The following is a 25,422-nucleotide window of genomic DNA, read 5'->3' as shown; positions in this document are numbered from 1 at the left end:
AATCTACATTTCCCCTCGACCCCCAACTTGGGTCTTGCAGGGAAAACACTGTGAAGGTTTGTGTCAGAGCGCCATGCTATGAAAATAGCCCAAGCAAATTATGAGATATCAATACACTAACTGATCTCAAACTACCACTACTCTTAACCTTTTTCCGTGTCTCTTCCTTTCTCACCCATGACCCCCTTACCCTTCTTTGTGTCCATTTCTCTTTCCTTATTTGTCTCTGATGGTGGCTCCAATGCCAAAACTAACTTGCAAAAGCAAAACATTTAAAAATCAATCAATCGCTGCGGAAGTAAGTAGGGTGTGATGTGCAAGGACACGATGTGAGTTTTGGACACTTTCTTTCTTCCCTTGAAGGGAGGTCTTAGTTACTGATGTGAACAAAGTCTGCCCTCTGATGGCATCATTTAACAAAACAAATCCGATCTCGCTAATTCCATAATTCAAACGGGTTTCCACATCTTATTTCTAAATGTTGACTTTGTTTTCATTCTCATTAGCAAAGTCATCCATTTTAATTGTGCCCTGCAAATCTTTTGTAATAGTGACAGACACCTCAAGCTCTGAAGAGAGCGTCAAAATAAAACTGATATTAGCGCTTAGTGAATGCTATCTTTACCTGCTTAGAGCCCAGAAGTTTGATTTTCAGAATGAGAGTCTTCTCTCAGTTTATCCTGTGAAGACATGGCTGGACTTATCTTCCGGAAATGGCGCTCTCCGCCTCCCTTTTCTCTTTTCCCTCCACAGCAGGTGGACTCTGCTGCCCCGTGAGCCCCCACTCGTGGCTGGCCCGTCAGGGCGTGGTGTGATCTGGGCTTGCCCTGAGCCCACCTCCCTGCACACCACGAAGGGCTTCCTCCTTGTTGTCTATTGGCTTCCATCAAGTCATCTTCCTCTCCCAGCAGGAACCTTAACTCCAGTGTCCCAGCTGCCCCACCCTCACTCAGCAGAAGCCCCCACCTCTCTTCCCTCAGGACACCCAGGGAGCAGAGAGTAGCTCAGCCTCTGCTTGCGTTAGGTGATGGGAGGCTCTGTCCTGGGTACCAAGGATGAAAGTGTCCACTGAATGAGGTGGTGAGGATGGAGGGTGGCCCTTCCACCCCGTTGCAGCAAATGACCATTAATTAACCATCTTGCCCCTCCTCCGCCCACAGGCAGCCCCTCATGCTGCCCCCCAAACAACTATATCCTTTTCCACGGTGGCCTTTCTCTCACTTCAAAATGTCTCCTTCCTCACTGCCAGGGATCAAAGCATGGGCCACTAGCCTTGGGACACTCTTCCTTTTTTGATGTGGGTGACAGCGCAGGAATAACCTCTACTTTTAGGCCAGACGTGAAAGATACAGATATACTTTCAGTAGAATGGAAATTGCCAGGGGTAAGGAGGAAGGAGGGGAACGGGACTTACTGTTTACTGGGCACAGAATTTCAGCTGGGGATGATGAGAAGATTCTGGAGTTGGATGATGGTGATGGTGGCACAGCAGCGTGAATGTACTTGATGCCACTGAACTGGACCCTTAAAACTGGCAGAAAGGGTAAATTTTATGTTATGTGTATTTTAGCACAAGTAAAGATTATATATATGTATACTTTCAAAAGCTGTTTGCACTCATAGAAAACTCTACTGTAGTAGGAGGACAAAATAGTCTTAACTCTCTAAAATAATTTTTTTTCACTTTCATGCTTTATTGAAAGTAAAATATGAATCAAAGACAGGTATTGGTAAGCAGGTTATGTCTCTAAAGAATTACTTTTAGTTCAGAGCAGAATGTTGTCCCATCTCCTGTGATACAAATCCTTTGCAGACCAATGCATCTGGTATGAAACTCAAGCAAGGAAATATAACAGAACTTTATTCCCTCCCGTGCCTATAAATCTCATGTGTAAACATGATTTACTGATACTGCTACTAAACTTTTTCAGTCTTTACTTGCCCATTTCCCCCCCACCCCCCTTAAATATAAAATTTGAAACATTTCCTTCAAGTCTGATGGCCTTCAGTGCAATCTGCTATATTTGACATAAGGCATTTGGGGACAGTCACTTTTGAATGGTTTTCTGCCTTGCAGAGGAGTCATGCGTATAGTTTTGGCCTTAAGTCTTGTCATTTAATACATGCAGTAACGGCCCAGGAAGAATATCATCTGCAATCTGATGAAAGTGTACCTAAAATTCTCTCCCAAGGGCTTTGTGTAGCTACTGGGAGGTGACTAGTGTTGATTGAAGGGTTGATCCATGGAGGTAGCTGTGTGGGGCGAATGGTGAAGAAAATCCTCAGAATGAGATATTCAGGAATGCATGGGAGAAGTGAGAACCATGCGGTTATTATTTCTAGAGAATTATGTCCTGCTTTGGACCTTCATCTTCTCATCAAAAAGCCAAAAACAGAATACGGTAAATTTGCAGCCGGTCAGAAGGAGACCCACAGGGGTAATTAAAGAGTTGGTAAATATGACCTATGAACAGATATCAGTGAAATTGGAAATATCTGCTATTTTAGGATGCCTGGAAAGAGCTCGAAATATGCTGTGGTTATTGTGGTGACCAAGGGCGAAGAGGGGGTGTTGTTAAGCGAAAGACAAAGTATGACCTGACTCTCCTACTCTCCAGTACATGCAAAGCACAGAACCTCTCATCAGCTGTGGTCGGCTCAGGTTTTTAAAAAACTTGATAAAGATGAAATTAGAGCTGTAGATTATAAAATTAAGGGAAATGAATCTCAAGACAAATGCTAAAGGGATTTCAAAAAGAAACACATGGCCTTCCCTGGTGGCGCAGAGGTTGGGAGTCCGCCTGCCGATTCAGGGGACACGGGTTCGTGCCCCGGTCCGGGAAGATCCCACATGCCGCGGAGCGGCTGGTCCCGTGAGCCATGGCCGCTGAGCCTGCGCGTCCGGAGCCTGTGCTCTGCAACGGGAGAGGCCACAACAGTGAGAGGCCCACGTACCGCAAAAAAAAAAAAAAAGAAAAAAAGAAAAGAAAAAGAAACACATGCAAGAGAACCCTAAAGGAGCTGAGAAGGCTTAAAGTTGTAAAAGCATCTGAAGAGAAGCTGATCCTTTGTGTCGAGTGGATCAAACCAAAGGAAACGTGCACAGAAGGAAGATTAGGAATTTTGGTTGAGCGTAACAAGGACGCCTCAACTGATGGGCTTCACAGGGAGGCTGTGGAATCTCCTCTCAAGGGTTTTAAAAAAATGAGGCAGAGCGTTGTGCTTCCTGGGAAGGCGGGGGAGGGGCGGGGGGAACAGTCAGTTCAGGTGACCCAGAGACCTTCCAAGGGTGAGCTGGACTTCTGACCAGAATTTTAAAATTACTGAGAAAAGACAAACTGTTCCTGAGAGAGGATGGGATGAGAGTGGGACATTTTTCCCTTCTCAAGCCCAGGGACACATGGGTGGTGTTTGGCCCCTTTTGTGTAACTGACATGTCACCCCAGGTTTTGCCAGTTTGGGAAGGAGCTGTGTGTCCTAGAAAAAGGATGAGGGTTGGTGGTCTGAAACCATTATTACTGTCATTTTCTGGAACAGGAAAGTTGTGTATCAGATACCTCTCTCACAGTTAGAAATTTCTAGAGAGGCTATTGCAGTATCTGATACTATTTGACAATAAATTCCTATATTGTCTAAAACTTCTTCTGGAAATCTTGCATTGGGTCACAATGTGCACACAGGAGCAGGTCGCCCCGGCTCGACAAGCCTTGTCATTCTTCTCACCTACAGCCTTCAGTGGAAGGTGGCTGTGACCAGGCTGAGAAAACCATCTCGTAGTGGGCAGCCGTGCATGGACTCACCGCACCAGGCGGTTCTGCTAATTGGCGGTAATAGTCATTCTTCACATGACCATGGAAGCACAGTTGAGGTTTTTAATAGCATGTTGCCATTTGAGGGTTGAATTGCATTCTCATCTGGTATGCAGGCTTTGTCTTTCTAATCCCTAACCCTGTTACTTTAGTTGCTATTTATCATAGATATGAAACCCAATTTAATTAAAAAGAGGAGGATACAGCCAGGATATGGTGGTTAGCCGTGGTTGGCACAGCTGATTTCTGGAACTAGTTAGTTGTTCGCCCAGCTGCGTGAACGTCACCTTGTGTACATCTGGGATCTGACAAAGAGTCGTGTTGGCATGGCTAACCCTGCTCCTGAGTGGTGTGTTTTCCGATGTGGTGTATTCGAGGAGTCCAGAATCGCACTCACGCATCCTGGCGCCTGAAATCACACCACTGGAGAGTCATCCCTCCTTGTGCCTTTGGAGTCTTCTCTCTGAAGATTCTCTTTTAAAATGCAAAGACCTGGAGGGACTTCCCTGGCAGTCCAGTGGTTAAGACTTCGCCTTCCGATGCAGGGGGTGTGGGTTTAATCCCTGGTTGGGGAGCTAAGATCCCACGTGCCTCGTGGCCAGAAACCCAAAACATAAAACAGAAGCAATATTGTAACAAATCCAATAAAGACTTAAAAAATTGTCCACATTCAAAAAACCCAAAAAAACCTGGGGAAAGCATTCTGTGTATCAATACACAAAAAACGATTGGTGGCTCGTTATGTCTACTTTCCTTTACCACAGAGCCCTGTGATAGTGGTGGAAACTTGCAAACTCAGAAACATCCACTCATGGTGTCTTCTAAGACCATGCCTTCATTGGTTGAGCACCTACTGTGTGCCACACACTGTCTAAAGGACATTGTTCCTGGCTTCTGGAGGCCCATAGTCTAATGGGAGAGGCAGACATGTACACACAGAGTGGAGAGAGCATTTGAGCCAGAGGAGGGAGGGATCGACACGAGGATGGGAGTCAACTGCGGAAGGATGTGACGGTGATTCTGGGCTGGGTCTTCAAAGGTGAACAGTCTGCCAGCTGGAGAGGTGGCAGCAGGATCGTGTCAGTTTGTTTTCTCTGAGCTCTTTCTGACCCCTGACAGACTGTCTAGGCATCCTCATCGGAAGGTCACGGGGTGAGAGAAGCCTGTAGGTCCCTCAGGAGGTCCCCAGAGCAAGACCCAGAGCCTGGAGAGTTCTCCCAGGCCCTTCAGGGTCACTGCTTTCAGGCAGTTCAAAGAGAAAGGGGAGGAATCCGTAAGACCAATTCAACCAACCTAATCCTTTTGCCTGGCGAAGGCCTCGCTCTTGGGCCACAGTTCAGTGCATTTGTCTACTCCCTTTGCGGAAGGAATTAAAATGGCGCACTTAGATATTTGCTTTATTTTTATCTAAAACTCCTTGCCATCATTTGAGGATAATTATACTGATTTTTGTTGTGTTCATGTTATCCGTTACACTGTTATTTTTCTCAGCTTTGGAATCTTCTTTCCATGGTTCAGAGCACAGATTCTGGAGTCAGACTGCCTGGGTTCATATCCGGGCTCAGCCACAAGTTACGAGCTCCCTGCCTCCGTTTCCCCCGTATAAATGGGGATAATTATGATTTCTACTCCACTGAGGTGTGGGGAGGGTTCGGTGAGTCGGTTACAAAGTATTTACAGCAAGGTGAACAGGGAGCGTTTCATAAATGTTGGCTGTTATTATCCACTTCCTGCAGAGCCCCTTATCTGAGACTGTTTGAATTAGAATGTAGAATAAGTACCATTTCACCCAACGAGGCTTTCGGAATTTACCAGGCAGTCAAAACATTCCATGAGGGCCGGTGGAAATACAACACCCAGTTCAGCGTGGCCCTGCAGCCTCCTGAGAAAAGGAGACCGTACCTATACCTTCACGTTGACAAATACCGCAGTTTGCACAGCCCTCACCGCCTCTCAGCAGGTACCTGGACAGGCACCTCCCGCAGGATACTAGGTGCCCATCAGGAAACACTGCTTGCTGATTAGTTTGTGCACTGGCACCTGAGCGGACAGGGTCTTCTGATGATGATGTATTAACCTAGAGGGGAGCCAGTATCTAAGTGGGCTTGATTTTCCTCCAGAAGTGATGGCTTGTAACCAGCTCCATGTTTGTATGCGTCATAGGTTTGGAGGAGACCAGCCTGTCTACATCAACATCATTAGAGACCCTGTCAACCGGTTTTTATCTAACTATTTTTTCCGTCGATTTGGAGACTGGAGAGGAGAACAGAATCACATGATCCGTACCCCCAGCATGAGGCAGGAAGAGCGCTACCTGGTAAGTCCTGTCACATCGAAGAGCTGGTCCCTCCCCTCCCCGTGGCCGTCCTGTCCACGAGCTCCATGTGATGAGGGCACGTCCTCAGGGAGCAAGATTTTGCCAGTGAAAAATTAATTTTCCAGATGACCCAGATCTTAACGAACATTTTCTCAAATGACTTTCTAATCTTGTTTTCCTCAGTTTGTCTTTAGAGCTAGGTTTTAGGCCCCAGAGAAGAAATAGTCTTTCCCAGGGAATCCTGACCAGTACTATTGTCGTTTTGGTGTGTTTGGGGATTTCTCTTAAAAGGTCACAAAATACTGTCTCATACTTCATGCCATTCAGTTCCCGTGACAGTCCCATGAGGGAGGGGTATTTTCAGATGAGAACCCTGAGATTCCAAAAGGATGTGAGCACAGCCATGACTGACTGTTTCCAGGTCCTCTGACTCCAAGTCCAAGGTCCTTTCCACCAGAGCACAACAGAATCCGGCATCTTGGCAAAATCAGTTTGCTTTTCGGGACCTTGTTTGGGGACCCTCAGCTTCATAGGGATGTTCATTTTGATCCCAGTAATTGTTTCCACAGCTTGGAGTTGGTAACAGATGAAAGTATTGCATCTGGCCGCCAGCACCAGAATAAACGATGCGTTTCCCACTAGTTTGTGACCTAGATTGACAAACACTTGCAGAGTGGCTTAGAGCCTCAGCCACTAAAGTGTTAAAGAGGCTGAAATGCTGGTCTCTGTGTCTGAGAGAGCCCGTCAGGTTCACCCAGACTGTCCCGGGCTGTCAGGCACAGCAGAAAGAGAAGGATGTATGGAGGGCTCTGTGCAGATCTGCTTCCACGGCTGGCATGTAACACAGAGCCCATGCCCACTGCTGGTGTGTGCGCGGCAGCATCCTCGAGCTAAAGAGGAGTATCGTTAGTCACAGTTCCAGCACAACGCCAGAACTTCTGTTTCCTCATTTGATTTTAAAAAGCATGATAAACGTATGTGTTTGGAGGATGGAGCATTTTTCGATAATGTCACTTTCATGTCTTAAAATTCACAATTAGAGTTGAGAAAACTGAGATGCACAGAAGTTAAGGATCGTATCCAGTGCTACACAACTAGTTATAGATGGGCCATCACTAGCGACCAAGGCTTTTCACTCACCATTTAGCATTTGTTCAGCTACCTAATGCTTCAATGAAATATTCTGATGGTATATTTTTAAAGTGACTTTTATTTCTTTTTCTTTTTCACTTTTGATGGCAAAAACTCTGATCTTTTTCTTTAAAATACATGTTATAAATATGGCTCTGTATTTTTTTATTCAATGGCAAGTACATATTCAGAGTATAGAACCACTTACTAGAGGAATAATGTCTTTCTAGTTTGTATTGGACCTGATTAGCATTATATGTTTTTTTGAAAACATATAGCATCTTCCATGTAATCAAAATATACTACAAAGTTCCTGGCTCAATCCGATACTACAGAAGTTAGAACCGAGTGTAGCAGAAGATGCTGAAAAACCAAAGATACGAAAACAAGTTTTATGAATCCCACTCTTCAAATATTAATGTAGGTAATAAGTAAATTCATAGTCTACCAGAAAGTGAAAAGTGATTCGGGAAAGTGGATGGGCAGTCCCAGGGATCCATCATGCAGCGAGAGAGATGAGGGACAGGCTGCCATGCGATGTTGATAAGCAGGTCAGGGAAGGCATTGCATCTGGCATATAAGCAGCAATTAGAATGAGAAGTGGAATTGGTCACTCGGTCGGTTGGGAGAATGCAGCTCCAGGTGGAGGGGGCAGCTGGACCAAAGGCCTGGAGTGGGCACTTGTGTGCTCATTCAGAAATCAGCAGGGAGAACAGAGTGGCTGGTATAGAGTGAGGTGTGGGGAGAGGGAAGTGGCAGGTAAGTCTTGGAGACCACAGATCATATAAGGCCCTGTGAGGCACTGCAGTAACTTTGAGTTGGGAAGTAACATGAATAACCCCAAATCGTTCACACCCTTTTTTATTGAAGTATAGTGGATTTACAATGTTGTGTTAATTTCTGCTGTACAGCAAAGTGACTCATTTATACATATTTATGCATTCTTTTTTTATATCCTTTTCCATCGTGGTTTATCATAGGATACTGAATATAGTTCTCTGTGTTATATGGTAGGACCTTGTTGTTTATTCATTTCGTATAGAATAGCTTACATCTGCTAACCCCAATCCCCCACTACATCCATCCCCCAAACCCCTCCCCCTTGGCAACCACCAGTCTGTTCTCTATGTCCGTGAGTCTGTTTCGTAGATACATTCATCTGTGTCATATTTTAGATTCCACATACAAGTGATATCATATGGTATTTGTCTTTCTCTGTCTGACTTACTTCACTTAGTACGATAATCTCTAGTTGCATCCATGTTGCTGCAAATGACATTATTACATTCCTTTTTATGGCTGAGTAGTATTCCATTGTATATATGTACCACAACTTCTTTATCCATTCATCTGTTGATGGACATTTGGGTTGTTTCCATGTCTTGGCTATTGTGAATAGTGCTGCTATGAACATAGGGGTGCATGTGTCTTTTTGGATTAGAGTTTTGTCTGGATGTATGCCCAGGAGTGGGATTGCTGGATCATATGGTAATTCTATTTTTAGTTTTCTGAGGAACCTCCATACTGTTTTCCATAGTGGCTGTACCAACTTATATTCCCACCAACAGTGTAGGAGAGTTCCCTTTTCTCCAAATCGTCTCCAGCATTTGTTATTTGTAGACTTTTTAATGATGGCCATTCTAACCGGTGTGAGGTGGTACCTCGTTGTAGTTTTGATTTGCATTTCCCTAATAATTAGCGATGTTGAGTATCTTTTCAGGCACCTGTTGGCCATTTGTACTTCTTCTTTGGAGAAATGTCTACTTAGGTCTTCTGCCCATTTTTTGATTGGGCTGTTTGCTTTGTTGTTGTTGAGTTGTATGAGGTGTTTTTGTATTTTGGAAATTAAGCCCTTGCCGCAAATTGTACACACCTTAATCAGTGATTCTTTCCCCCGTATCTCCACTAAAAAGCAGAGCCCTCCTCCCAGCAGGGGATGTGTCATCTCATGAGCCTTCAAACATCCTCAGCAATTCTCCCCCTTCTTTCTGGGAGTCAGGACTCCTCCCTGCTGCTCTAGACCTGTATCTGACACCTGGGTGCTTGTTCTGAAGTCTCAGAAGCCTCCTCACACTCAAAGTTTCCAGGGGTTCTATTGAAAATGGGGTCTGTGGGATGGAGACCCCAAAGTTGTGCAGTGCACAACCTACACAGCTGTACATGGATGTCCCAATATTCTTCTTCAGTGCTCCCACCAGGTTCTACGCTGGCTGGCCATGTCATTTCTCTGGGTGATATAATGTCTTCACGTCTCTTCTGTCCTCCCAACAGCCTATAAGCTCTTTGAGGACAAGATAAGATCAGAGTTCCATCTATGTCCTTGGTACTCAGAAGAGGGGCTGAATTAGTAGAAGCCTCAATACACTACTTAATCAATAAAATAAACAACAACAAAAATATGAATACAGTTATAATGTAGTTAATATGGAGTTGGGGGAATCTTGTACGTTTTTCTACCCTGTCATCCTGTAAATCATTCCACGTAACATAGTCTTCACACAAACAATAAGCTGTAATCATTAGCGAGAGAAATTGTGTAAACATGCGAGAAAAAAACTCATGGTTTAGTCTTTTTTTTTAAAGCCCATAAAATGTTGAAAGTTGGTAATGGAGGCAACTCTTATATTTTTGAAGAGCCTTTATGCTGTGATATGAGAGATTCCAGGGAAATTTCCCTGCCTGGAATTCTACCCTTAGAGATTTGCAGGGGCCCCCGTTCCAAATGTAAAGCACTGTGTCCTGGGAAGGGCCGGTGTCAGATGAGCTCAGCTCATTCCTTGGCAAGACCCCAGCAGGAGAGCACTGGGCTCCCAAAAGCAGCAGAGGGAGAAATCAGGGGAGCAGGAGTGGAGAGGGGCCCCAGGGACACGTGACTCCTTTATGATCCAGCTCCAGCCTGACCCCGTTAGCAGGGCTGTTTTCTTGTTCAAAGGATGGTTTGTTTATTTGGAAGAAGACAGTCTACAGCCTTTTTTTTTAATAGCTGAAACTTTTCATTCCATCTCCTTGGTCCCATCAGACCCTTGAAATAAAACTGCCCCCTTTCAGAGCCTGTCCTCATTTTGGCAAGCCTGGGTGGTCAGTTGTTTCACTCAAAAGAGGGTGTTGTTTGTGTCTCGCTGGGGTGCAGGGCAGCTGTGAGGAGACCTGGTCCCCTCAGTGAGGCCCCGCCTGGGCGTGAGGGCCCAAAAGGGGATGCACGCAGGGTGACCCTGCACCAGAGGGGGCAAGCAGGGCAGGCCACCCCCTCGGGGGACCTCGCGGCGAGGCCTCTCCCTGCTCGCTACACACACAGAGTCACGGGGTGGGGGGTGGGGCGCCCGAAACGGGTCCACTGATGTCCCCACATGATTCCAGATCTCAGCGCTCCAAAGCCACTTGCTTTATCCAGTTGCCAAAAATCAGGCAGCTCTGCTCCTGGCCGTGAGCCTTGCAGAGCTGCTTAGCATACAGCTGAGAGAGGGCCGGGGCCTCTGGGGCTGAAATATTATCATCTCTGATGCTGGGTGGTTGGGAAGAAAATGGAAAAGGGCGCAGGGATCGTAGGATTTGCAGGGTCCCTGGAGGTCGATCATGAGGAACCTCTCATTTCACAGATGTAGGAACAGGGCCTGGGTCTAGTGATGGGTTAGGGGTCCTGCCAGGCGTAGAGGCTGTCCTGACTCCACCGCTGTGTTGCTGGATCACTTGGACCTTATGTTTGACTTCCTGAATGGTAAAGGGAGAGGAGGACTGGGCCGAGTTCCATGCTTTTTGAGCAAAATCATTTTGTCTGACACATCTTTACAAAGACATAGCTGTTATAACAATTTTTTTCAAACACCCAAGCATCTTATAGCTGTTTTCCATATTTTCTGGAAACAATTAGATTTTTCTAAAAGTTTCTGTTTCTTCCCAAACCACCTTCACTTGTATTTATCAGGAAATAATTTTACAATAAATTATTGCTAGAACGGATACAAATTCAACTTATAGCAGCCACGCTGTGAAAAGGCAATTCTCTTAGGCTCATTTCTCTTTGTCCAGAGCCAGAGTGCAGATGTAGCTGCGTCCTTTTTCGGTTTTCGACTCAGGAGGTGGGGTAGATCTGAGCCCAGGCACACTTTGACACGTTCCAGCACTTGCGACTCTTCTCCAGCTGGAGTTCAGGCTGCGTTATTTCCAGGGCAGGGAAATACCTGGCACCCAGAATGCAGTTAATGAGAATGAATGTCTGCTCATGAAGAGCAACTGTTGTGATTTACAAGCAAGGGGGGAGAATCTCATTCCTGCCGAAGCCACTCCCTTTTGCAGTCCATGAGTTTCCAGTCACCTGCCATTTCTACTCTGTCAGTTACATGTGTGTGATTTGTGCTTGTTGCTTGCCTAAAACCTGGCCTGAGAAAGTTTCATGGTAAAATATTCTGCAGAGACAGCACTTAGCACTTTCAGACTCCAAAAAATACCAAGTTGGGCTCCTTACCCAACCTTACTGCAACTTCACCAGACCATCCTTCACTAGGTGACCCTCCATTTGCAGAGCAGGAAGAGGGAGGAGGGCATTTTCCCAGGGAGAAAACTGCCTCTGTGATACTGTTTATTCATCTTGGCTATAAAGCGTGGAAAGTAATGCATGTTTGAAAAAAAAAAGATGGTAATTTACAGCTTCTTAATTCATAAAGAATTCAGTAAATCATGTTGGCCCATTTGGATTCTGGAGAAGCCTGAACACTGGCCAGCGTCAGCAAAGATTTTCAGAAAGCTATGCATTTTAATCTGCTTGAAAGCTTTGGAGTATGAGCATCCTTTAGCTTTGGAAGTGTATGTATGAGATACTCGTTTCTGGAAATTTCCACTCAGTCCTGACTGGCTGAGGCCATCCTGGGAATGAAACCTCAGGCTGTGCCTTCATCCCTAGAGCATCATTTTTCTTAAAGGAAGAAAACGAATAAGGGATTTGGATCATCTGCTTTCTACGTATTTCAGTAAACATCTCTGTTTTCCAAATCTTTGAAGGTAAGAAAGTTCTTTGTCTCCAGCTAGTTCAAATTTGGCTTATGATTGCAGGCTGAGCTAACGGCCCAGGACACGGTGTACTTAGGTTGCGCTCTCGGCTGCCCTAGCTGGGTGACTCAGCCAGTGATTTAGCCTTTGCGAACCTTACTCTTCTCATCTGTACAATGGGAACATATTACCTTGCCTGTATCACAGGCTTCTTGAGAAAATCAATTGAACATTCTATACAGAGGTGCTTTGAAAGCTAAAACTTTACAAAACACGTTTCAGCATTGATGCTTTCACACCCCTGTCTCTATCAGTGGCTCCAAGAGACCATTTTTTTCTGTAGATCCAGGGAGCTTGTCTCCTCTGGGGAGCCAGCAGGGGCTGCTGTTCTCTTGTGGCTCAGGCCACTCTGGGCCGTGTCCTGAACCGTCAGGTCCATGTGGCTTCTGCTGAGATCTCAGATAGCCCCACTAGACCCCTTCTCCTGGGAATCCGTTTCTAAGGAAACAGCTTCTCTTTGTTCCCAACAGCTGGAGACACGTTTTGATCCTAGCCTGCTGGCACCCATTTCTCCCGTGTTTATTTACTTGGAAACTTAAGCTGGTGTAGGCACGCGGTTGTAAAGTCACCGAAGCAGCACGTTCTGACCCCCGAGGGGTGGGGAGGAGAGGTGCGCGGGCTGGCAGGCTCTGACATGCTGTGAGCCGCGCAGAGGACAAAGGAGCCCCCCCGGAGAGAGATGTCTTTGACATCCATTTGTCCTGAAGTATGTCGAAAGCAGGGGTCGCAGGTGTTTTTAGAACCAAAGACCAGTTCTGCAGTTTAGCAATATAGTGAGTATCCCTGGGAGCTTGGGACAGAGAAGTTGATGGGCATAGAAGGAGGAGAGGCACGAGGCGAGAAGAAAACAACAAAGGGATTTTGGGGGAAAGGAGGGGTCATGAGAGAGCCGTGAGCTTGGAGCCTTTGTGAGGGGAGAACAGAACGCCACCAGCCACCACCTGAGATGTCACCGGATAACCACACACACAGCCAAGTGTGTGGCTTGATGCAGTCAGCGGGCTGTCCCCATATTAGCGCATTCATCCCCAGGGCATCCCCTTCAACCCCTTTTTACAGTAAGACCCCTACATACATACGAACGAGTTCCATCCCAAGAGCACATTCATAGCCCAATTTGTTTGTAAGTCCAACAAATTTAGCCTAGGTACCCAACTAACACAGTCGGTATGTATATCAATAGTACTGTACTGTAATAGGTTTATAATACTTTTCACACAAATAATACGTAAAAAACAAACACAGAATATAAAGAAAACGTTTTTAATCTTACAGTACAGGACCTTGAAAAGCACAGTAGTAGCAGCTGCATCACCACTGCTTTTACGCTTACTTCCAGACATCCTGGGCTTGAAATAAAGATCCTGTACCACTGTATTCTATACAGTACTGTACAGTGAAGTACAGAAAAGCACAACCACTTGTAGAGGATGCACACACATGACAATATACACCAGACACATGAACTAACTTACCCGATTGGACATGTGAGCTCACGTTCGCATCTTTGAGTTCACAACTTGAAGGTTCGTATGTAGGGGACTTACTGTGTAGACTAGGAAGGCAACTCCGAGAGGCTAAGTGGATAAGACCAAACCTTGAACATGAGGAATTGTGTTAGGCTGCATTAGTTACAAGGAGTTCAGGTCCACTCAGGTTGCCTCAGGGGAAGAGAAAAGTAAGAGTTATCATTAGGATGTATCCGGTAATGAGGACAGAAGGGCCACAACTTCCAGCAAAGACCAGGAGATGCCACGCAGAGCCAGGCCACGTGGGAAGAGCAAAGAGCAGAGCGTAGCTCAGCCTCCCTGCGGGAAAACTAGAAGTGGTTCAGAACGGGAGCCGGGTCCAGCGGCCGGGTTATGTGGGCACCCGGTCAGCCCAGGGGTTCCCTTCTCCCTGTTCCCTGGTTATTGACACACTTCAGCCGCTTGCTGTGCTCTCCTCTCTGCTCCCACGACGGATGCTTCCTGGTGTTCCTCTGTAGCTCACATTCAGGCTTCTAAGAGTGACTTGTTCGTCCACTTGGTCACTCTGACCAGCCATAGGTCATGTTTGGCTGCCCCTGGGACAAGTCTCATCCGTGCTGTGTTCAAGGGCGTGGTCAGACAGATGGGACAGGATGGAGTCAACTCCAGGTATAGTGTTTGTGTTAATTTCCCATTACTGCTGTAGCAATTTACCACACACTTAGTGGGTTAAACTACCGACATTTCTAATCTTCCAGTTCTATAGGTCAGCAGTCTGACACCAGTCCCACTGGGCTAGACTCAAGGTGTTGGCAAAGCTGATTTTTTTTTTTAAGATTTTTTTTTTTTTATGTGGACCATTTTTTTAAGTCTTTATTGAATTTGTTACAATACTGCTTCTGTTTTTTTTGTTTTGGGTTTTTGGCCGCGAGGCATAGTGGAATCTTAGCTCCCCGACCAGGGATCAAACCTGCACCCCCTGCATTGGAAGGGGGATTCTTAACCCCTGGACCACCAGGGAAGTCTCCAAAACTGATTCCTTTTTGAAGGCTTGAGGGGAAGACCCATTTCCCTGTTCATTTGGGTGGTTGAGCCGCCATGTCCTGTGGTTGTAGACTGAGATCCCATTTTCTTGCTGGTGGTCAGATGTGTACTGTTCTCATTCTCTAGAGGCATCTACGCTCCTTAAACCGTGGCTCCCTCCCTCCCAGCTTCCAAGTAACTGGTGGTGGGTTGAGTACCTCCCAAGCTTGACATTTCTCCCCCTTCTTCTTCTTTTTTTATTTAAATTTAATTAATTAATTTATTTATTTTTGGCTGTGTTGGGTCTTCGTTGCTGCACGTGGGCTTTCTCTAGTTGCGGTGAGTGGGGGCTACTCTTCATTGCAGTGCGTGAACTTCTCAATGCAGTTGAGGAGCACGGGCTCTAGGCACACGGGCTTCAGTAGTTGTGGCTCGCGGGCTCAGTAGCTGTGGCTCACGGGCTGTAGAGCACAGGCTCAGTTGTTGTGGCGCACGGGCTTAGTTGCTCCGCGGCACGTGGGATCTTCCCGGACCAGGGCTCGAACCCGTGTCCCCTGCGTTGGCAGGCGGATTCTTAACCACTGCGCCACCAGGGAAGTCCTCTCCTCCTCGCTTCTTCCATCTCATTTCTCTAACCAGCTGAGAAGGTTCTCCACTTTTAAAGATTTCTGTGAACTGACTGGGCCCACCCAGATAGTCTAGAATCATCTCCCCATCTCAAGGACTGTAACGTTAATCACATCTGCAGAATCCTGTTTGCTGTATAAGGTCCCATATTCACAGGTCCCAGGGATTAAGGGTGTAGACGTCTTTGGGGTCTATTATCCTGCCCACCACAGTGTCACCTAGGACTGCGGGGACCGAGGGGCCTGTGGAGGGGTTGTGAGCATGACAGGCATTTAGGGACGTGGCTTGTCCCAGCCACCGGTGGGGAGCCCACGTCTGGCTTTCCACTGTGGCATGCCGCCATGCAGTGGCACCGAACTATGGCTTTCCTGTCTCTGGTCTGCAAAACCAAGGGGCCAGTCATACATTTTATTTTTACTCCTATGGGTGACTTATCCATCCATCCATCTACTCATTCATCATTCATTTATTCATTCAATAAATATTGATTTAGTATTCTGTGTGACAAGCACAATAATAACTGGAAATAAAACGCTGAGCAAAATTAGACCCCGTGTCTGTCCTCACAGAGCTCAGAGTCCTGAGAGGGAAACAGGTATTAATCCCCAAACCACACAGATTCATGTGAAATAGTAACTGCATCACATTTTATAACACAGAGAGATGTGCCACTGTCCAAGCATAGAATGGGGTAGTTGGCAAGTCTAGAAGTCAGAGAAGTGATGGTTGAACTGAGATGTGAAGGGAGAGAAGAGAAGGAAGAATATCCAGACATTGGGAACAGCACATGTAAAGGTCCTGTGGCAGAAGGGAGCAAAGTGAGCACGGGGGAAGAAGCAGGGAGGCCGGAGTGGGGTGAGGGAGGGAGACGGTGAGTGGCCTGGTGAGTGATGGAGGGAGGGAGAGCTGAACCCCACAGTGTGGGCAGGCAGGGGTCGGGCCCCACAGAACCTCCCAGGGCTTGTTCAAGAGGCCTGGGAGACACTAAGGGATTTAAAGCAGGGCTGGGGATGGGGGAGCATGTTTACATGGGATCCTAAAACTTACATTTTGGAAAAGAATTACTTTAGCTTCAATATACAGAGCAGAAAAGGGCTCCAGTTGATCTGAGGCTACTGCAGTGATCAAGGGGGAGATAAACAGTCAAAAAGCAGGTATTTATGGAGCGAGGACCATGTGTGATGAGCAGCTCTAGGGGCAGGGGCGGTGATGGGGGCGCATTTACAGTGCGGGGGCCACCTCACTGCCCTTCCACTTGCTAACTGCCTGGCTGGCAACAGAAGACCCAAACTTGAGGAGTTGTCATTGGCTGGGACATGTTTAATTAGCAAAAGAATGATGCAGACACCGGAGAATTCAGGAGAAGAAACATCAGTGAGAGGTGGGATCTTTGCGGGAGGCTTCCTGGACGAGGTGGGAGCTCAGTCTTTGGGGACGGATGCGGATTCAGGCAGGGGTGAGGGTCAAGAGGACCGCAGGAGCAGAGCGTTTGTGTAAAAGCCCGAGAGCCCGAGGCTTGCCCTATGGTCAGCCACCCAGCTTGGCCGGAGCAGAGGGTTTAGGGAGGCAAGGAGCTTTGGGACTGAGAAGCGATTCTCCAGATGTCCCCGAGGGGGCTGCCAAATCAGCTTTGCCTGACCTGCTTTCTCAATGGAAGGTCCCATCAGGGGCATCAAATCCAAGCTGCCAGAGCACAGCCAGGTGCATCCCGCTGGCCACCTGTCAGCTGAGCTCATCTGCTCCGGACCCCCGCGTCTCCCTGTGAGTCAGCGACCAGCTGCAGCTGCCTCCTTGCTGGGGGCTCAGCCCTGCACCCCAGCTGGGACACATGGCTCAGATTTATGAAGGTGGTGGTTCTCAGCCTGGCCGCTCATTGGAATCACCTGGGAGGCTTTTCAAACTACCAGTGCCCGGGTCCCACACCCAAAGATTCTGGTTTAATCGGTCAGGGGTGCAGGCTGGGCCTTGGGACTTTTTAAAAGCCGGAAGTGAGGCCAACATGTAGCTAAGGCTGAGAACTACTGAGAAATAACAACACATCCATTCTTGTCTGTATTAGCAGGAGCTATTTTTACTGAGAGATATACCTCCCGCATATCTTCTGGAAGCTTACTTTCTATATCCTCTGCACATTTGGAAAAGCTCTACTTGCCTTCGCCTCAGGAATTTTTGTATTTGGTAGACTTTTAGTTGGCGTGTGCAGATAAATGTCGTTAAAGGAGCTTGATGGTACAGTGTAAGACTTGTTGTACTTATGAATACTCTGTGTAGGTCTTAAGTCAGGCTTTCTTTTAAACTGAAGTGGGAAACCAAAGAGTATATTATACTCTACATTTAAGATCTCACTTTAGGAAGCGTGCTTTAGGCAATAAAACAGAGTAAGTACTTTGATGAATAAAATATTTTAGCATGAAGACATCTTCTTATTTGGCCGATGAGGCATTTAGAATCCATTGCCATTTTTCCAGAGACGTGCGTCACTCTTTAGACGCAGGCCAGTTCATAAAATACAATAAATGCTAAATTTAAAGACATGGATGAATAGAACTACACTTTAAATGCCGTCAGGAAATGTTCTTTAAAATAATGTTTTTTAAATGCAGCCAGGGAGCTTGCTATTCAAAGAAGTTATGCAGTGAAGTTTTATATGAAGTAAAAAACTAACGGCTCGATTTAATCTGTGTTAAAATTTTGAATCTCATATCCTACACTTGTTTTCCAGAACCTGGCACACCTCTGTCGTTTTCCTCAATTTGCTTTGCCAAATTGTAATATTTTTTCACTGCCCAACTGTTTTACATACACAGCATAAATTCCCCAAAGGCAGAACGACCTCCAAACGTGTTCTGAAAAATATTTCGTGAACTCTAAAGACAGGAAAAGTAAGTGTAAAACGTCTAAGAGATTTATTGGAATCTCAGCTTGAATTCTAATTGCAAGTACTTATGAAAATGTCAAAATTAACGTGAAATGGCTGGCAGTTTTTCTAATAACTGTAAATTGAATTAGATAGTGTGTAATTGGAAAAACGCTTGCTTCGCTCAGGCTCTCTCAAAACAAGTCTTAGAATCTGTTAGCTGCCGCAGCCTTGCCCTCTAATGGCTGGAAGTTGAAGGACAAGGCTAAATACTTCCGACTACAGGGAGGATAGAAACTAAGCAGAGGGATACGGTACCATGTCAGGAGACTCTTCCCTGACATGACATGAATCTTCATTCATGATTAAATGAAAGAATTTTAACCAAAGCTTACTCGATTTCAAGTCAAATGAAGCTTTTTAAAAATGACTCTGCATTTCATATTACAAACTAAAAACACAATGGAATTGTATCAACATGTAGCTAAACATTTCTATACTCATTTTTTTTTTTTTTTTTGCATTGAAGAGGAAGGTTATACCGGTATGACTTTTTTTAAATTAATTAATTAATTTGTTTTTATTTTTGCCTGTGTTGGGTCTTCATTCCTGTGCTCGGGCTTTCTCTAGTTGTGGCGAGCGGGGGCTGCTCTTCGTTGCGGTGCACAGGCTTCTCTTTGCGGTGGCTTCTCTTGTTGCCGAGCACGGGCTCTAGGCGCACGGGCCTCAGTAGTTGTGGCACGTGGGCTCAGTAGTGTCGCTCTAGAGCGCAGGCTCAGTAGTTGTGGCGCACGGGCTTAGTTGCTCTGCGGCATGTGGGATCTTCCCGGACCAGGACTCGAACCTGTGTCCCCTGCATTGGCTGGCGGATTCTTAACCACTGAGCCACCAGGGCGGCCCCTGGTATGACTTTCATAGTGAGCTGGCTGCCCCTTCACCACTCTGCAGAGTTTTAAACACTCACTGCCAGTTTTTGAAATAAACTAAACTCTTGGATGAGACTTGTCAAAAGAATCAGCAGATGCACAAAAGAAAGTTATCAAGTTTAATAAGAGACAGAGGAAACTTTGTTGGCGATGAAATCTCACTATAATTATGGCATTCCATATCTGACCACTATTAATAAATAAAAACCCTATGAGATTAAGAAAAGTGCTCTAAACCAAGACAATAGGGAGTTCCCTTGTGGCCTAGTGGTTAGGGGCTCTCACTGCTGCGGCCTGGGTTCAATCCCTGGTTGGGGAAATGAGATCCCGCCAGCCACACGGCGCAGCCAAAAAATAAAAAATAAACCAAGACAATAAGATTAACCTCAGCCAACCTTGATTACTGCTCATCTTTATTTCTCCAGGTAATTATTACTTGGTGTGAATTATATTTAGTTTTTACATGCTAATATAAATAATATATATTTTTTACTTGTTAATATATATTGCTTCTAAAATCCTTCAAATTATTTCACATTTGTATGTCTTCTATGTTTAACTAAAATATAATTCTCTCAGATGATAGGACATGATCTCTTTTAATCCCAGCACCCTTCACAGCCACCTGGCCAACACCCAGCCCAACTTTCAGTACATACTTAACAATAGATACAAATGTGGACCAAGCACCAATGTTTGCCTCCTCTCTCCACTTACAACTTCAATATATTTTGAACACCTGCAAAACGTCAGGCATTGTGATGGGAATAGCTGTGGCAAGATGAGCATCTGTTCCTACTCTCTGCCTCTACCACACACAAAGAAACCCATCTCCTCCTGTATCCCATTAATAGTGAGTGATACCCCTATCGGTTCAGTCACCCATACAAGAGACTCTGGAGTCATCCCTGCCTGCTTTCTTTCCCCAGCCCCCCAACCCATATGCAATCAGTCACCAGCTTAACCTGGAATCCTCCTGAAAGCAGAGCCTGAGGCAAGGGTTTGGAGGAAGGGTTTTAGAATTTGGACAGTGATCCCAGGGACTAGGAGTAGGGGACTGGAGAGAGGGGGAAGGAGGGAAGGTCAGCACAAGGGCGTGTCCTGACATTGGTCACTCCCGTGGAAACCGAGGCTCAAGCCTGCCAGCACTGTGGGAGGACAGGGTAGAATTTGCCCTAGAATGTTTCTGACTGAGGAAAGCAGAAAGCATTTACCCACTGCTTTCATCGTTTGTTGTCAGGTTCACCTCATGAAGCCTTAACTCCCCGCACATCTGGGCTGTGCACACAGGGGGGCCATGTGGGTTCCTCTGGGTGTAGCACTGGGAGCAGAAAGCGAGGTTGCTCTCAGGTTACTTCTGCATGAATCTCACGGCTGCAGCAATGGCTAGAGAAAAAGTGGCCAAGAGGACGGGAGGCAGGGCACAAGAGTGTCCAGTCCAGCTGCCAAGACTGTCGCTTCTTCCTCCTTGACGTCTCTCAGATCATTCCCCATCAGGGTCATCAACAAAGCCCTCCTCATGTTCTACCCAGATATCTGCAAAAGCCTCATAGGCTGTCAGCCTGGCTCCAGTTCATCTTCCAACCCACAGTCATAGCCTCTAGTGTGCAAATCTGACATTGTCCTTCTCCTGCTTAAAACTCTTCTGTGTCTTTCTGTTCCCTAGGTGTAATGTCAGCTATCGATATTGTTATAATATTATCATAATATTTAGGGTTGTTTGGCCTGAAGCGACCCAGCACTGGAACATGCAGGCTCTTTGGTGGTGCTAATGGCGGGAGGGCTCACGCCAAGGAGTACTTCCCAGAACTTCTGCTGGCAGTGTCCTTGTCCCGGCAGTGAGCCACAGCCACCCCCCGCCTCTGCAAGATACCCTCCAACACCAACAGGGAGGCCTGGCTCAGTCTCCTACGGAGTCACTGCTCCTTCCCCCTGCGTCCCGATGCGCACACTACCCTGTGTGTGCCCTTCATGAGTGGAGTCTCTGTTTCCCCCAGTCCTGTCGAAGTCCTGCAGTCAAATCCTGCTAGCCTTCAAAGTTTGATTCTCTGGGAATTCCTCCTCCTGTTGCCAGACCCCCAGGCTATTTTTTTGATTCCCACAAACCCACCACCAACATTCAGGAAGCCAGAACTTTGTTCTGATGATTTCACCAATTTTTTAAAAAGTGCCTAGTGAAGAATCCTGAGCAGAGAGCTACTGCAACACAACTTTTACAGCACCCTTTTATCAGGAATGCAAAACCTGTATCAATTTTAAGAGACTTGATCACAGAAGCTATGGAAATCAAGGCTAAAAGACATGAGGAATAGAGCGAGAAATGGAAGAGGAAGAAGAAAATTCGGATGAAGATGAGCTGTATTCCCACACCATGGTGAAGACTAGCTCAGAAAGCGTGCGCACCATGAGGCCCACAAGCACGATGAGTGAAGGGGCCCAGACCGTGATTGAACATAACAGCACAATGTTAGAGTCTGACTTGGGGCCATGGTTATAAACAGTGAGGATGAGGAAGGAGATGGAACTATGAAAAGAAATGCAACTTCACCACAAGTACAAAGACCATCTTTCTTGGATTACTTTGATAAACAGGACTTCAAAATAAGAGTCATGAAAACTGTAATCAGAATATGCATGAACCCTTCCCTGTGTCCAAAAATGTTTTTCCTGATAACTGGAAAGTTCCTCAAGATGGAGACTTTGACTTTGGGCTTCCCGGGTGGCGCAGTGGTTGAGAATCTGCTCCAATGCAGCGGACACGGGTTCGCTCCCTGGTCCAGGAAGATCCCACATGCCGTGGAGCATCTAAGCCCGTGCGCCACAACTGCTGAGCCCGTGTGCCTAGAGCCCGTGCTTCGTAACAAGAGAAGCCGCCACAATGAGAAGCCCGCGCACCGCAACAAAGAGTAGCCCCCGCTCGCCGCAACTAGAGAAAGCCCGCGCACGGCAACGAAGACCCAACACAGCCAAAAATAAATAAATTTATTTTAAAAAATATATTATCATAATACTTAACCAAAAAGCATCACAACCACATGTGAATCTACAATTATCTCAGTAAAAAACTTCAATGAAAAGAAGCTTCACAAACCAAGAGAAAAAGGATAAGTTAACCAATGAATAGCATAGGAAAAATGCAAGTGAGAATGAGCCAGTTTTGGAAACAGGATGTGAGAAGCGTGGTTTGATTAACACGTATTTATTTAGGAAAGCAGTAAGTCAAGGCTGCCAGGACAGGACCAGATAACTGAGAGTCTTGAAAGCTGCAGAAAGGACTTGAAAATTCATCACAGAAGGCAGGACTCAAGCGTCTTGAGCAAGGAATTAAATGTCAGGATGTGAAATGCTGCTTCTAAGTTGTGTGTTACACTTAGAAAGACCTTCTTTGCTCTGAAGCTATTAAAAGAATTCTCCATGGTGTCTTCCGGAGTTTTTGTTGTAATTCCTGTTGTCTAGTATAAAATCTTTGATCCATCCTGCTGTCAGGTGTAACATATGAATCCAATATCTTTTTTTTCCCAGATGGTTAACAAATTATCTCAACAACCTTTACAGAATAATTTATTTTTTCACACTAAAGTGTCGCCTTTACCATGTAATAAATTCTTATTTTTGGAGGGATCAATTTTTTGACTTTTTATGTTATTCCATTGATCTGTGTCTTTAGGTATAGTAGAACACTATTACATATATGTGTGTGTGTGTGTGTGTGTGTGCTCTTGTGTGTAAACTAATATATAATCACATAATATACATTTTATTATATAATAGACAATAATATCATCAATACAATTAATGTACTATACAATAACTATTATATACTAAATATTTTATTATCTGGTAGGCTCTAATCTCTTCTCACTAATCTTTCCCCTAACTGTTCTAGCTCTTTCGTCTTTGTTGATTTTTCTATAGAAACTTTAAAATCAGCTTGTTCAGCTCTCCCTCCCCCCACGTACATCCCCAGAAAACATTAAGTTTTAGATGGACTTGAGAAGCACCGTGGGAGACCTTGAGTGACACCGCATCTCCCACTGTGCTCACTCTTAGCCCTGTGTGATCAGCACGTTCGCCGGATAAGTGTTATTTCTCCTTTACTTGTGGGAACTAAGTTGAAGTCAGCAGATAAAACCCCTCACTTGAATTGTTCTGACTTAATATGCATCTGAGACTTTAACTTGGTCACTTCCAGTTGCTCCCCTCATTAAATTCAGATCCCTAATATCATACATTAGTATATGCCTTTTACCTTTGTGTGCAAACTCCAGACGTGAAAGCCTGAGTAATTCATCATTTACTTTGAATGGAGGGTTCTGTTTCTGGCCCTTCACAGGTGGGCTCCTCCTGTCACACAATATTTCTTTCTTTCCATTAATACCTTGGCCCTGCATCTTCATCGGGTTCTCGCATTCAGTCTTCTGTGGGCATCCTGCGAGAGTTTTGTGCAGCCAGTTTCCTGCATCTTGCCTATTCTCTGTTTGCCCAATCTGATCACTCTGCAATTGAAAACACTTGAATAATATACATACATCATCAATATACCACTACCCTGATTTTTTTTGGAAAGTTCTTCTCCTTCATCCATTCAGTCCAATCGGCACTGAAACCCCTTTTATTTTGTTTAGAATGTCTCTGCAGCGTCGCTCACCCTCTCTCCGTTGCCACTGCCATTAGCACTGTCTTTAATGTTTTTCAGTGCTGGAACAGCCTCCTAACTAATCTCCTCTGATTTAGCCACTTTCTCGCCCTTTCACCCTGTATAGTGCTGCCAGATTCGTTTTCCAAAGCAGCACTTCACATCCTGTCATTTAATTCCTTGCTCAAGAAGCTTGGTGTGTCCTGCCTTCTGTGATGAATTCTCAAGTCCTTTCTGCGGCTTTCAAGACTCAATAATCTGGACCTATCCTGCCAACCTTGACTTACTGCTTTCCCAATTAAATGCTAATTGAACCAAGCTTCTCAAATTCTCTCTTGAGAACAGGCTCCTTCCCATATCCTTTCTTTTCCTTATGTTGCTACCCTAAGCTGGAAAGTCTTCTTCTCGTTTCTCTCTCCATCCATGTCCTATCCATCCTTCAAAATCTCATCACCATTCTCTCTTGATCCCAACCTTTGGGTCGCTGTTCCTTAGTACCTGAATACTTAACTCGATCCTCATAACACAATCTTATGAGATTATTATTATGTTATCATGATCTCAATTTAATGATGAGCCTGTTGCTCAGGAAGGTTAAGCAACTTGCCCAGAGTTAAGTTACATCCATGAAGTGATGGAACTAGGATTCAGATTCCGGCAGTCTGGCTTCAGAGGCCGTGTCCCTAACCACCATGCTGAACTGCCTCTTTTCATCCTGTGTGACTCTCAGCTTGTTTCCTTAGTCCTTTCTCAACCTGACTGTCAAGTATTCCATCTGCTGTTGGTCACGTATCATCTTCCCTGCTTTGTATACATCCCATTTATTGCTTCCCTGGAGCCCATCATGTAGGAAGGACTTAATAGGATTTACTGCATATGCGCAGGGAACTTAGCGGCCTTACTCACCAGCATTTCTTCAGCACCTAAAAAAAGTTTTTTTAAAAATAAAAGAACAGGATCTGACACATAGTAAGTGCTCAAAGATTATTTGTTGAATAAATGACTAAATGAATATTGGATGGATTCACAGTTTGATAAATATATGACCATGTCAGTGTATCCTTCTCAAGTTTTTCCATTCATATAAATGTGCACATCTGTATTTTATGTACAGGTCTCTCAGTTGCCTCTAGGCCATAACTGATGATTAGCTGGATTTTTTTTTCTGGATAAAATGGGTGCTTAGTTGTTATCAGCTAAGTTAGTTGTTGCCTCTACGGATCTAAAGGCACTTCCCAGGGCACGGCAGGTCTTGGAGTTCAGCTCTCTATTATAGCTGATGAAATTAAGTTACACCAATTTAATTAGACTAATATTTTACTATCAAAAGCAAAAAGAAACACTTTTGCTAGGTTTAGCTGCCTTAGCAAATAGTACTTTTAAACTTGAGGTCTATAGCACTTGATTATTTATAAGTAAATAAAATGTTATCGATAATCCAACAAAATTTAATTGTTAGAAGTGTTTCTTCTTCGTGAAAAAGTTCTTCTAACCTGGCGAAGGGCATTATTTGCTTCATACCCTACTCCTGAAGACTACTTTGGTTTCTACTTTTCATCCAGTATCAACTTTAATATTTTGGCT

At 45.3% G+C, this 25,422-nt stretch overlaps 1 protein-coding gene and 1 pseudogene across 4 annotated transcripts in view; both read left to right on the top strand.

Annotated features, from left to right (window-relative positions):
• Positions 1-25,422, top strand: part of UST (uronyl 2-sulfotransferase) — a 300,699-nt gene that overhangs the window by 179,240 nt on the left and 96,037 nt on the right. For all 4 annotated transcript variants that reach the window (XM_067701813.1, XM_067701810.1, XM_067701811.1 and 1 more), the window contains exon 5: positions 5,973-6,126. In XM_067701813.1, coding sequence (XP_067557914.1) covers positions 5,973-6,126 — 154 coding nt within the window. The remainder of the gene's footprint in view (positions 1-5,972; positions 6,127-25,422) is intronic.
• LOC137204940 (serine/threonine-protein kinase 3 pseudogene) lies at positions 19,738-22,694 on the top strand (annotated as a pseudogene).

Source organism: Pseudorca crassidens, chromosome 13 (assembly GCF_039906515.1).
Source record: "Pseudorca crassidens isolate mPseCra1 chromosome 13, mPseCra1.hap1, whole genome shotgun sequence".
Taxonomy (NCBI): Eukaryota; Metazoa; Chordata; class Mammalia; order Artiodactyla; family Delphinidae; genus Pseudorca; species Pseudorca crassidens.
This window is presented reverse-complemented; position numbering and strand designations above follow the sequence as displayed.